The 13,683-nt window shown below is 56.0% G+C and overlaps 2 protein-coding genes and 1 non-coding gene across 3 annotated transcripts; 1 reads left to right on the top strand and 2 right to left on the bottom strand.

The window, feature by feature from the left end:
* Positions 1-1,622: 1,622 nt before the first annotated feature.
* On the bottom strand, positions 1,623-1,940 carry LOC128898001 (beta-keratin-related protein-like). The gene has a single exon (XM_054168784.1). The coding sequence runs from the start codon at positions 1,938-1,940 to the stop codon at positions 1,623-1,625; it is 318 nt and encodes a 105-aa protein (XP_054024759.1).
* Positions 1,941-8,792: 6,852 nt separating this feature from the next.
* Positions 8,793-9,110, top strand: LOC128898000 (beta-keratin-related protein-like). Its single transcript, XM_054168783.1, has one exon. It carries the CDS (start codon positions 8,793-8,795, stop codon positions 9,108-9,110), a length of 318 nt encoding a protein of 105 aa, XP_054024758.1.
* Positions 9,111-13,601: 4,491 nt separating this feature from the next.
* TRNAS-AGA (transfer RNA serine (anticodon AGA)) lies at positions 13,602-13,683 on the bottom strand. Its single transcript has one exon. It is a non-coding gene; the product is annotated as a tRNA-Ser (tRNA).

Raw genomic sequence — 13,683 nt, 5'->3', positions numbered from 1 at the left:
GCCCATCCTGGACCCCCCTCCCCCAGCAGGAAATACGCCTCCCTGGAAACCTGGCACTGTGCCTTCTGTGGGAAGACCAAGAGCCTTGCTTTCCCCTTCTGCTGCCCAGAACCCTGCACTGGAACTTTCTCTTTGACTGCTCCAGCTGTTGTCTGCAGGTGCTGCAGGACATCCCAGAGTGGGGGGCACCCTGTTGCTTGACTATTACCAGTTTGGCTCCCAGCCTATGAGTTCTTCAGTTTAAAGTCTGTTTAACTAAGTTGGCCAGCTTGCCAAAGATCCTCTTGCCCCTGCTAGGCAGGTGGATCCCATCCCTGTCTAACTGGCTGGCCATGTAGCCAGAGGGTGATGCTTTATACAGCCATTCCTGGCTGCCCCATGTCTCCAACTGGTAAAGCAGAGGAAAAGATGACTTAGGCCCCAACATTTTTCACTTGCTGCCCCACACTACTTTATGATTCTGCCCAGGGTTTGGGTTATGGTCTCATTCGTCCCCACGGGAAAGAGGAACAGAGAACTCAGCACCATCGTCACCCTTAGCCCCACAAAGGCAGCACAGTGCCCATCACTCCCTGTCAGGCTGACAGGTGGGCACCTTGGTGTCCTCTAGCAGAGAGTCACCCACTGCTGGCACACAGTTTCTCTTGGCCATGCTCATTGTGTGCTGCTGGTACAGTTACTCCTTGTGCACCTTGGCCAGGGTGGCCCATACTTATTATTGCTTCCACTCCGTCACTGCCTGTAAGGCTGGAGGGTGGAGACTCTGCCTGAGCCCTGCTTTTGTGGCTTACCAGGGTGCAAGGCAGCTCCTTCTCTGTGTTGTCTGTAACTACAGACATGACTCTGGAGCAATTTGCCTGTCCCAGACTCAGCTTCCAACTTGCCCTGACAGCTCCTCTATAGCTCTCCCAAGTGACAAATCCCTTCTTCCATGAATTGTAAGTTTCCTTCTTCCCTGAGACTTCCTTCAAGGATCGCTACGGTAGGGACCGACGCTCCATTCTCCTGAGGCTTTTTGGCCCTTCTCTGGCCTGCTTGCTCATTCTGGTGCTGTGATATCGGCTCAGGGAGCTCAGTGCACAGCTGGTGGGAAGATCAGGACAGAAGGCAGTGCTCTTTCTTCCAGAGCACTTGGCCAAGTGAGGCAGGAGGAGCACAAACCACCAGGAGTCTCCAGCTATGCCGCACAAAGTCTTTAATGCGAGGGAGCAAACACAGAGGCACAGAACAGAAAGCAAGGAAGACTTCTGCAGGCTCCAGGGAGGCACAGAGAACGACCCATTTCCCAAGGACAGGCTCCACACTAAGAGCTTGCCTTTCCCCATTCTGCTCGACCTGCTGGCAAGCCCAGGCCCCCTGAGCAGTCCCTAACTCCAGCAGCCTCCCCGCAGCAGCAACAGGCTCAGCAAAGCAGAGGAGAAGGAGCTCCAGGAGCTCAGAGCAAAGCAGAGCCACAGGAGGCACAGCCAGGCTGGCCATGCAGCCAGGGGCAGCAGTGGGCACAGGCCCCTGCTGCCAGGTGGCATGGGGACACCCAGCCCATCTGCAGGCTGTGGCCATGCCGGGGCTGTGCAGCCCTGCTCTTCCTTCCTCCCTCCTCCAAAGGGCATGAGGAGGCAGCTTCAGCAGTTGAGATTGCAGCGGGGGACAGGCAGGCACAGGCCTGAGCCGCCCAGACCAAAGGAGCTGCCGGAAGAGATGGGAACCCCCCCGGTGCTGAGCGAGCTGCCCACAGCAGCTGACAGAGAGGAGCCCACGGCTGTGTTCTGCGGGAAAGAGGTGAGGATGGGGCCTGGCAGGGTCACCACCACCGGCGAAGCCTCGATGGCCACCGTGGAGTCGGCGCAGCGGGCGAAGCAGGGCTCACTGCAGCTGCTTGCCAGTGGGGTTGGGCCACAGGTGCCACAGGAGCGTGGAGGACAGGGTCTGAAGCAAGACATCTCTCGGTGAGGGAGGCAAAGCTGAAACACAGAGAGGAGAGGAACTGTGGATCTCAACACCCCCTTGATGTCATTCACCTCCATTTCTAGCTCCACGTCCAGGAAGGGCCTGAGCTGATCGTGTCAGCACATGCAGCACGTGCCACATCTGGCCTGCAGGCTGCATCTGAAGCACGAGGAGCAAAGAGGTGCCCCAGTGCCTGCCAAGTCCAGCAGGACCTCCTCCTGCATTGCCCAGAGCAACAGCACAGCTGAAGATTGACACAGTGCTCCCAGCACACACGGGCTGGTGTCTCGGAAGTCACCATTTGCCCAGGGAACATTCACAGTTTCACAGACTGCATTGGGTTGCAAGGGACCCTCAAAAGTCAGCTTGCCCTGCAGTGAGCAGGGACACCGCCACAGCTCACCCAGGGCCGTGCCTCCTGCTTAAAGCACAAATTCTGGTGGGCAGAGCTCCCAGAGCTGAGCATATTGATCCCCTTTCAATCAAAAGGACCCCCCTCTTCCCAGAGCTTCCCACACACCACCACCAAAAGGGAGAGAGGCGACAGCCCTCCTACACTTCCAGAGCAGGGCCGAGCTAAGCCAGCCCAGACATCAGCCTCAGCAGCCACCTTGGCAGCAGTTCAGCCCACACAGACAGGGATGGAGCAGGCTCAGGCTTACCTCGTTCCTCGTGGAAAGGGAGGCAAGAGAGGAGGATGTGGAGCCTGGAGCAGCTCAGGCTTTTATGCTGTGTCCCTGATGCCTGCAGGGCCACAAACATTCCTTGTGCGTGAAGCATCTGAACACCTCGGAGCTGCTGCTGGCGGAGGCCCCGCTGCTGATTGAGCCCTCGCCTCTTTCATCTGCAATGTTTTGCTACTTCATACCACCTGGAACTTTGGCTTCCAAGTCTTTCTGTTCTGAACTAGCCTCAATCCACTTGTGGCTCAGCCTGAATTTGTCTTTGGGATTGCCCTGACCCAGATGCAGGACCTTGGACCCACTTCACTTCATGACGTTTTCTGACGGCCACCTCTCTAGCCTGTCGAGGTGCCTCTCTTGGCATCCCTTCCCTCTGGAGTATCAGCCACACCACTCTGGTGCTGTCGTGCACAAAGGTGCTGGTTGTGCCCTCAATCCCATGTCCAAAGATGCTAAATCATGCTGACCCTTATGCAGACCCCTGAGGGACTCCGCTCATTGTTGGGCTCTACGTGGACATCAAGCACTGACTTCAACTTTGACTGACACCATCCAGGCCGTTCTGCATTACTGGCAGCCGAAGGCAGTATGGGGCCCTTCAGTAACATGGTGCCTGGCTCTTTTCAGCAATGCCCAGTGATAGGACAAGGGATGCAATATAGAACCCAGGAGGTTCCATCTCAACATGAGGAGAAATTTCTTTGGGCTGAGGGTGCTGGAGCCCTGGAGCAGGCTGCCCAGAGCGGCTGTGGGATCTCCTTCTCTGGGGACTTTCAAAACCCACCTGGATGTGTTCCTGTGGGGCCTGCCCTGGGTGAACCTGCTCTGGCACGGGGGTTGGACTCAATGATCTCCAGAGGTCCCTTCTAACCCTTACCATTTGGGGATTCTGTGAATAGTTTTATTGAGTTTTCAAAGGTCCACCACAACATCCAACATCCTGAGAGCCAGATCTGTGTGGAGATGTTGAATTCTTTTGTAACCCAAACTCTGCTTGGAGGTTCAGCAGCTGTAGTGGATCACTCCAAGGACAGGGCTCCTGCCTTCATTCAGCTAGTGCAGAAATGCTGACCCCGTTGCCATGATGGTTCTTGTAGGGCACTGGAACATCTCTCTCCTGGGGAAAGGCCTGTGAGCAGTAAAGGGATTTTGGAAGCTCCTTTAGTCAGGGCTTGCTTCTTAACTGGGTAGAAAAGAAAGATTTCCTAAGGCCCATACACTGCCCCACCAAGAACGACCATTTCTTTCTCGCATTCTGAGATTGGTGATTTTCTCCCACTTTTACAATTTCCCAGTGTGTAGGCATCAGGACAGACACCTCAAGCCACTTCTCAGCTGCTTTGAGTCCAGGGATGCAGGCTAACAGTGAGACTCATCTCCCCCTGTGGTCACTGTAAGCATACGGGAGATAAGAGACTTGTGCCAAAGCTCGACGGCAAGGAAGGGCCATTGTGGGCTGGAGGGAAGCCCCCTCTGGGCAGGAGTGAGGTGCACGAGGGCCCTGCACTCCCCAGGCTCTTCTACAAGCCCACAAGTCCAGCGGACAAGGGCAGCTTCAGAACAACAAAGAGCAGAACAGAGGCTCAGGCAGGCGTCCTTCAAGTGCCCTCTCCATGGGCTCGCCATTGCTAAGTTCCTTGATGACCTCTTCAGGCTCTTTCACTTCTTCCAACCAGATGTGTGGGCTCAGCTTGGGAAGTGGAGAACTACAGAGAAAAGAGCAAAGCAGTGTGTGGGAGGATGATCAAAGAGCTGCCTGTGTCCTTCCCTGGCAGAGACCCACCCCCAAACTACCCCGTTTGGATCAGCAAGGTCAGCCCAGAGGCCAGAGGCAGAGGGCATGCAGCCAAAAGCTCCTGGCTCTTTTGGGCTGGGTCAAGGATGAGCTTCATTATGGAAGTTCCCATTTCAAAGGGACATCGAATCCATCTCCCAGAGCACCTGGGAGTCATCGTGATGTGGAAGAGTTGGGAAAAACCCCAAGCTGCAGGCAAACGCTGAGTGTCACAGCTGCTGTGCACTTCAGTGGCCATGGTGGCCTGGCCTCAAGCGTGCCAGGGATGCCAGAGCAGCCAAAATGCTGCTTCCGTCCAGGGCATTTCCACACGTGTCAGCCCCCTTCCTCAAGCACCTGGGGCTGCTCCGCCGCCTTATGCTGCTGCTGTCCTGCCATGGCTTTGTCTTCCTTTATCCCTGGTGTCAGTATCAAGGAGATCCCACACAAAGTTTTGCCTTTCAGACATTTTGGGCCCAGCCCTTCTTTTACCCATCCTATATCCATCAAGGTTCAAAATTTCCCAAGGCCATGACTGCTGCTGCAAGGCTGCCTTCACTCTTAACCTCTCTGCTAAATTTTTCTGCACTAGTCAAGAAGAGGTCCAGCAGTGCCTCTCCTCTGCTTGAGTTGTCCCTCTTCCTTGCAGGAAGTTGTCCTCACGGCACTCCACCACTTCCCTGGACTCCTTGCCCTTTGCTGTACCCTTTTCCCAAGCAGATGTTCCAGGCCTTCCTGTCAGGACCAGAATCCAACAAATGTCCTGCTCCAGAACGCCAGTTCCCTCTGGGGTCTCAGATGAGTGTGCACCACAGTTTTAAGTGGGTTTGGGTCACAAGGATTGCCTTGGTCACATTGTCCTTTTTGTGGACAGCAGCCACAGTGAAACTGAGCCAGGAAGGGTCTCTCAACCCAGCTCTCAAGTGCTTCACATCCCGGCACTCAGGCGGACACTGAGAGACCTTTCTCCCCACGGGTCATTGGAGGCACACAAGGCACAGTGAGTAAGTTCAGGCAGAAGGTCAAGACTGCACCACCTCCTGATGCAGAACAGTGCATGCCTCTGTGCATGTGCTCAGCACAAGGAGTCCCTTCTTTTCCCAAAGTGAGAGCTGGTGCTGGCTTGCTGCAACTCTGCGTGCCTCCTCTTGCTCCTTTTGCAGTGCTCCTCTCAGGAGAGTCTGACTCCATTCCTTCCATAACCTCCTGCAGCTGGTGGGAGACAGCAGTGCCCTGCAGTCCTCCCCACCTCACACGTCTATATACCAGGCTCCACAAACCTTGACTTCCTTCCCTATGCCCTGTGCTCCAGCCTTCCCTTCTGCCTGCTCCTCTGCCACTTTCTCTGCATGAGAAATCATCACCAGCTCTCTTGTCCCTGGGACACAAAATGGGGCACACCGATCCAGAAGTCTCCTCTGCGGTGCCAAGGGCAGGGGGATGACCCTTCCCCTGCCCCTTCATCAAAGGACCTTTCAAGATGTCCCACTCCAACCATGTATTCACCTGAACAGTGGCTTGAGGTCTGGGCCCCACTCTACCAGCTGAGCCTCCTAGGCCCACAAGTGGGTCACCAGAAGGTGAGTGGGATGTTGGCAGTGCTGGTGAGGAGATCCCAGTGCTATGGAGGGAGGGATGTTGGCAGCGCTGGTGAGCAGATCCCAGTGCTATGGAGGGAGGGATGTTGGCAGTGCTGGTGAGGAGATCCCAGTGCTATGGAGGGAGGGATGTTGGCAGTGCTGGTGAGCAGATCCCAGTGCTATGGAGGGAGGGATGTTGGCAGCGCTGGTGAGCAGATCCCAGTGCTATGGAGGGAGGGATGTTGGCAGCGCTGGTGAGCAGATCCCAGTGCTATGGAGGGAGGGATGTTGGCAGTGCTGGTGAGCAGATCCCAGTGCTATGGAGGGAGGGATGTTGGCAGCGCTGGTGAGCAGATCCCAGTGCTATGGAGGGAGGGATGTTGGCAGTGCTGGTGAGCAGATCCCAGTGCTATGGAGGGAGTGAAGTCTGGAGATGGACGTGAAGGATTTGGATTTGAGATCAAAGAGCTGCCTGTGTCCTTTCCTGGCAGAGACCCACCCCCAGACTGCCCTGTTTGGATCAGCAAGTCCAGCCCAGGAGCCAGAGGCCTGCATGGCCTTGTTTGGAGGAGCGGCACAGGGCAGGCAGCCAAAAGCTCCTGGCTGTTTTTGTGGGGTCAGGGTTGGAGGCACCCATTCCATGCATTTCAAAGGGAGATTGGATCAATCTCTCAGAGCACCTGGGAGTCATCATGCCATGGAAGAGTCAGGGAAACCCCTGAGCTGGAGGGAAATATGAGTGGAATTCAATGGACACAATGACCCAGCCTCATGTGTGCCAGGGATATCAAAGCTCATAACCTCCTGAGACCCAAATGCACTTTATCAAAGGCCATTTCCACACAGTTTAGTACCATTTCTGACACCACTGGGGACTCTATGCAAACTTGTGCTGCAGCTTTCTACCCAAGACATTGCCTGCCTTTCCCTCTGACAGCAGTCTCACTATTCCTGGATCAGCTGGGGCTTCTGTGCGGTCCTACACTGCTGCCATGTTCCATAGCATCTGCTTTCTGTGGCTGCCCAGCAGACTCAATGCACCTGAGAACAATCAAGGTTGGAAGGGACCTCGGAGGGTTTTCTTGACCGAGTAGCCTCTAGATCTTGACACATCCAGTTCTGAATACTGTCACTGTCTCAGAGGTCTCCATGTCTTGGGCAGCTCTTCCAGGGTGTCACCCTGTCCCCTGTCATTTCTAGCCACAGAAACCTGGCTGCCGCCGGGCTGGCTGCCGTTCCGGAGCTGTGTGCGGCTCCGAGCCGTCGGTCCGGCGCGTGGTGCCTGAGCTTTGGAAGGGCACAAGCACTGCACGTGGAACTGAATTCCACGCGCTCCGGGCACAGCGGTGTAGATTTACTCTTGTAGTTCTTTACCCTGTGTCCTGGGCTAGCTACCATTAACTGTCCTGATGAAGGCAGGGCACAGATGACTCTCAGATTCACAGACTGCATCAGGTGGGAAGGGACCCTCAAAGGTCATGGTGTCCAACCCCCTGCACTCAGAAGGGACTCCTCCAACTGGAGCAGACCGCCCAGGGATGCATCCAGGCTGAGCTTGAACGTCTCCAGGGATGGGGCCTCAAGCACATCCTTGGACAGCCTGTGCCAGTGTCTCCCCACCCTCACTGTGCAGAACTCCCTCCTCATGTCCAACCAAACTCTGCCCTGCTCATTTCAAACCATTGCCCCTCTTCCTACCCCCACAGGCCCTTCTGAACAGTCACTCCCCAGCCTTCCTGCAGGTCCCCTTCAGGTATTGAAATGCAGCTCTGAGGTCCTGTGGCAGTACAATCCAAAGCCCCTCCCCCACCTGCGAAGCTGAGATGGGGGAAAGCAGAGCAGCTTGGATAGAGGGAGACAGGGGGAGACAGCTTAAACACTGGACAGTCCACCCAACAAATCCATATCTCTGCAGTTTCAAGGTTTGGTCGTATGAGAAGGGAGAACAACACTTGAGGTGAAAGAGGCGAGGGCTCAATCAGCAGCGGGGCCTCCGCCAGCAGCAGCTCCGAGGTGTTCAGATGCTTCACGCACAAGGAATGTTTGTGGCCCTGCAGGCATCAGGGACACAGCATAAAAGCCTGAGCTGCTCCAGGCTCCACATCCTCCTCTCTTGCCTCCCTTTCCACGAGGAACGAGGTAAGCCTGAGCCTGCTCCATCCCTGTCTGTGTGGGCTGAACTGCTGCCAAGGTGGCTGCTGAGGCTGATGTCTGGGCTGGCTTAGCTCGGCCCTGCTCTGGAAGTGTAGGAGGGCTGTCGCCTCTCTCCCTTTTGGTGGTGGTGTCTGGGAAGGTCTGGGAAGAAGGGGGTGCTTTTGGTCAGAAGGGAATCAATGTGCTCAGCTCTGGGAGCTCTGCCCACCAGAATTTGTGCTTTAAGCAGGAGGCACGGCCCTGGGTGAGCTGTGGCGGTGTCCCTGCTCACTGCAGGGCAAGCTGACTTTTGAGGGTCCCTTGCAACCCAATGCAGTCTGTGAAACTGTGAATGTTCCCTGGGCAAATGGTGACTTCCGAGACGCCAGCCCGTGTGTGCTGGGAGCACTGTGTCAATCTTCAGCTGTGCTGTTGCTCTGGGCAATGCAGGAGGAGGTCCTGCTGGACTCGGCAGGCACTGGGGCACCTCTTTGCTCCTCGTGCTTCAGATGCAGCCTGCAGGCCAGATGTGGCACGTGCTGCATGTGCTGACACGATCAGCTCAGGCCCTTCCTGGATGTGGAGCTAGAAATGGAGGTGAATGGCAACCAGGCGGTGTTGAGATCCACGGTTCCTCTCCTCTCTGTGTTTCAGCTTTGCCTCCCTCACCGAGAGATGTCTTGCTTCAGACCCTGTCCTCCACGCTCCTGTGGCACCTGTGGCCCAACCCCGCTGGCAAGCAGCTGCAGTGAGCCCTGCTTCGCCCGCTGCGCCGACTCCACGGTGGCCATCGAGGCTTCGCCGGTGGTGGTGACCCTGCCGGGCCCCATCCTCACCTCTTTCCCACAGAACACAGCCGTGGGCTCCTCTCTGTCAGCTGCTGTGGGCAGCTCGCTCAGCACCGGGGGGGTTCCCATCTCTTCCGGCAGCTCCTTTGGTCTGGGCGGCTCAGGCCTGTGCCTGCCTGTCCCCCGCTGCAATCTCAACTGCTGAAGCTGCCTCCTCATGCCCTTTGGAGGAGGGAGGAAGGAAGAGCAGGGCTGCACAGCCCCAGCATGGCCACAGCCTGCCGATGGGCTGGGTGTCCCCATGCCACCTGGCAGCAGGGGCCTGTGCCCACTGCTGCCCCTGGCTGCATGGCCAGCCGGGCTGTGCCTCCTCTGGCTCTGCTTTGCTCTGAGCTCCTGGAGATAGGGCTCCATCTCCTCTGCTTTGCTGAACCTGCTGCTGCTGCGGGGAGGCTGCTGGAGTTAGGGACTGCTCGGGGGGGCCTGGGCTTGCCAGCAGGTCGAGCAGAATGGGGAAAGGCAAGCTCTTAGTGTGGAGCCTGTCCTTGGGAAATAGGTCTTTCTCTGTGCCTCCCTGGAGCCTGCAGAAGTCTTCCTTGCTTTCTGTTCTGTGCCTCTGCGTTTGCTCCCTCGCATTAAAGACTTTGTGCGGCATAGCTGGAGACTCCTGGTGGTTTGTGCTCCTCCTGCCTCACTTGGCCAAGTGCTCTGGAAGAAAGAGCACTGCCTTCTGTCCTGATCTTCCCACCAGCTGTGCACTGAGCTCCCTGAGCCGATATCACAGCACCAGAATGAGCAAGCAGGCCAGAGAAGGGCCAAAAAGCCTCAGGAGAATGGAGCGTCGGTCCCTACCGTAGCGATCCCTGAAGGAAGTCTCAGGGAAGAAGGAAACTTACAATTCATGGAAGAAGGGATTTGTCACTTGGGAGAGCTATAAAGCAGCTGTCAGGGCATGGAGGAAGGCCTTCTCTCAGAATGAAGGAAGGGACCTGCACAAGTTGTACCTGGATTGATGATCTTTTCTGTCAGGAGGCCGAGCTGCAGGAAACAGTTAAAGGGGTTCCAAGAATTAGTCAATGAGAAACAGTTAATAATATGGGAAGAGCCTAGTCTGGGACGGGCAAATTGCTCCAGAGTCACGTCTGTAGTTACAGACAACACAGAGAAGGAGCTGCCTTGCACCCTGGTAAGCCACAAAAGCAGGGCTCAGGCAGAGTCTCCACCCTCCAGCCTTACAGGCAGTGACGGAGTGGAAGCAATAATAAGTATGGGCCACCCTGGCCAAGGTGCACAAGGAGTAACTGTACCAGCAGCACACAATGAGCATGGCCAAGAGAAAATGTATGCCAGCAGTGGGTGACTCTGCTAGCTGGCACCAAGGTGCCCACCTGTCAGCCTGACAGGGAGTGATGGGCACTGTGCTGCCTTTGTGGGGCTAAGGGTGATGGTGGTGCTGAGTTCTCTGTTCTTCTTTCCCGTGGGGACGAATGAGACCACAACCCAAACCCTGGGCAGAATCATAAAGTAGTGTGGGGCAACAATTGAAAAATGTTGGGGCCTAAGCCATCTTTTCCTCTGCTTTACCAGTTGGAGACATGGGGCAGCCAGGAATGGCTGTATAAAGCATCACCCTCTGGCTCCATGGCCAGCACTGTTGTGGGGGGCTTGGGGTTTGCAGCAATGGGACATTCTTTGCTGGCCACAACCCATTAGACAGGGATGGGGTCCACCTGCCTAGCAGGAGCAAGAGGATCTCAGGCAAGCTGGCCAAAACATCTTTTCAGACAGGTCACAGCACAAGGCAGCCCTCAGCTACAGCATAGAAACCAACAAGGTGCCCAAAGCAGCCCTCAGCCAGAGCACAGAAAGCAACAAGGTGCACACGGCAGCCCTCAGTTAGAGCACAGAAAGCAACAAGGTGCTCAAAGCAACCCTCAGTTAGAGCACAGCAAAGCAACAAGGAGCCCAGAACAACCCTCAGCTAGAGCACAGCAAAGCAACAAGGTGCCCAAGGCACCCCTCAGCTAGAGCACAGAAAGCAGCAAGGTGCTCCTCTGTCCGGGGTTTCCTCCACCACCTAGACGAGAGAGTCCCCCCCCAGGGTTACGGATGAGGAAAGTGGGGAGAAGGGCAAAACAAGGCCCTCACAGGTGCACTGTCCGTGAGGTTTACAGAGAGGCATTTTTGAAGCCTGTGCCAAGACAGAGGACGGGATGGATGCTGAGCCCTGGCAGTGCCAGGGAGCATCAGGCAGGGTAGGGGGTTTTCCAGCTGAGATGTAGATGGACAAGAGTGGTGAAGTGGCAACATGCTGGGCTCATTACCAGGAGGTCATAGATGAAAACCATCCTCTGCAACTTGCCATTTGTCTCTGCTCCTCTCAGCTGCAGCCTCTCCCAGCAATTTTTAACCTGCCCTGCTCCTGCTCTCTGGGCACTCACGACTGCAGCCATCCTCTTCCCTCAGCACCTTCTCTCTGTCACTGACACCTTCTTTCCCTTTTCCTTTCTTAGGAGCCAGCACTCTAAAAATGACCCTCAGTAAGGTAGATGTGTGGCTATGGATCAGCAGGCATAAGAAGTGGCCAAGGAAAATAGGTATTTCTTCCTTCCCATCAGGCAGCGCAATCCCAAGTTTCCCAGCTGCAGGGCAGGTGCAGAGAAGGACAAGGCTGGTGCTATTTTGGGAACCACCAGTGCCATCAACTTGAACATCTGGGAGGCTTCTCCATCCAAGTCTCTTTGCTGAGATGCCCACCCGTAGGTCCAGCTAGGAGTAGGGCCAAGCAGGTGTTCCCAGTGGGCACTGCATTGGCTCTAGGAGCCTAGGTGTTGGTATCAGAGGGGAGAGGGGGTGCTGCAGGGGCACCCCTGGTAAAAACAGCTAAGGGGCTGCCGTGATGGCCGTCAGCCAGTCACGAAGAACTACGAGAACCCACGGAGAACAATGCTGTCAAAAGTTGCCTCTTCCTTGTACTTAGTGAGTGGGGGCGTCCTTACCTGGTGCGTTTCTGGGTCTGTGGGTAGGGTTGGTTGCTCCTCAGAGCCAAGCAGGGGTCGGTCTGAGAGCAGGTGGGTGGTTGTGACACAGTCAAGAAATGGCTGTCAGCCAATCACAGAGCAGTAGGAAAATGTCTGGGTTAGGGTGTTGGATGAGAAAAGAGCAGCTGAATGAAAACGGTGCCCCGGTGCATGCAGGGAACGCTCTGTCCCGCTCAGATGGACTCCATCGTTCACAGGGGTTGGCACGGGCGTTCACCAAAGCAGACGTGCACCACCCCCAACCGGGAGCAGCACCAGGCAGGGTTTAGGCCACGAACAGGAGATGGGAAGAGTCTTGCAGAGCAGGCTGCTTACAGGCATGCAGCAGGCAACGTGGGAGATGCTCCTGTCCAACCGAGTTAGAGGGAGAAGGATGTTTAAGTCTGCCCAGAGCTGGAGCTGCTGGTGGTTGCACTCAGCAATGAAAGGCTATAGCCAGGTAAAGATGAAGATGGAGAATGCCAAGGCATATGCTGTGCTTCACGAGGCCACACATGCCATCCGGGGACACAGTGGGAGGGGGCCTGTTCCCTGTATGATGTCTCCCAGTCACACCGGAGTGAATTTGCTCTCTATCCTCCATCTTTCCCCTCTCTCCGGGGCTGGCTGGTCAAATGTGCCGCTTCAGCCCCTTCAGAGGGGATGCTGGGGTGTGTAATGCCTGTGCTCAGAGCACAGTGGCCCTGCCTCTGTAGGGCTCTTCCCTGAGAAAAGGCTCGGTACCCACTGGTCTGTGGTGTGAAAGACTCTGTTTAACTATCGGACAGCATTGCTCAGGGACCTTGTGCCCCCAGCCCATGTGCTGAGGAAGAGGGACCATGCACAAGAGCAAAACTGAAGGCCAAAGAAGGAAGGTCATGTTCTGGGCTAGAAGGAAGCCATTTGCAGGTAGGAGTGAGGAACAGAAGGGCCTTCCTCACACTTACTGGGCTCTGCAACAGCTTGGTTTTTCCAACCTTGAGCCCAGGGAACAAAGGCAGATCCATAATGAGAAACAGCAGAGCAGCCTTTCAGGCCAGTGTCTTTTAAGTGATCACTCCTTGTGATCTCCAGAATTATGCCCCTGGGCCTTTACGCTTCTTCTAACCAAGAGTTTCTTCTCAGCTTGGCAGGTGGAGAACCTGCTAGGCACCAGCAAATCGGCACGTAGCAGGGCAACCACAGATACGCCCACGTTCTTCCCTGGAAGTATTCCACTGCTGAAATGACCTGTTTTGCTCAGCAAGCTCGCTGCAGACGCCTGCATGGCCTGCCTTTGAGGGGAGGCACAGGGCAGGGAGCCAACACTCGCGGCCCTTGCTCCTGGATCAGGCGCGGGGTGGCCCGATCCACGCTTTTCCAGTTTTGGAGGGACATCGGATCAGTCTCCCACAGCCCCTGGGAGTCATTGTGATGTGGGAGAGAGTGGAAAACCCCTGGACTCCAGCCAGGCCTCACTCCTCCTGCTGTGAGCCTCAGCGCAGACACTGTGTCCTGGCCCCAGGCATGGCTGGGACACCACAACTCCTAGGCTCATCACCCTAAAAGCGCTGCCTTCCTCTAGGCTGCTTCTGCACGTTGGCAGCGTTCCCCAGGCTGCTGCTGCTGCTGCTCTGCAGTCTCAAGCTCCTCTTGCCTTTGGGTGGGGGCGGCCAAAAGAGAGCTGCCCCCCCCTGCGTAGTTGGCAGGATTCGAACCTGCGCGGGGAAACCCCAATGGATTTCTAGTCCATCGCCTTCACCACTCGGCCACAACTAC

This window comes from Dryobates pubescens, chromosome 17 (assembly GCF_014839835.1).
Source record: "Dryobates pubescens isolate bDryPub1 chromosome 17, bDryPub1.pri, whole genome shotgun sequence".
NCBI classification, from domain to species: Eukaryota; Metazoa; Chordata; class Aves; order Piciformes; family Picidae; genus Dryobates; species Dryobates pubescens.
This window is presented reverse-complemented; position numbering and strand designations above follow the sequence as displayed.

What these genes read in the sequence shown, in the direction of transcription:
- LOC128898000 (XM_054168783.1), top strand. Translation starts at nt 8,793, where the DNA reads ATGTCTTGCTTCAGACCCTGTCCTCCACGCTCCTGTGGCACCTGTGGC.
- LOC128898001 (XM_054168784.1), bottom strand. Translation starts at nt 1,940, where the DNA reads ATGTCTTGCTTCAGACCCTGTCCTCCACGCTCCTGTGGCACCTGTGGC.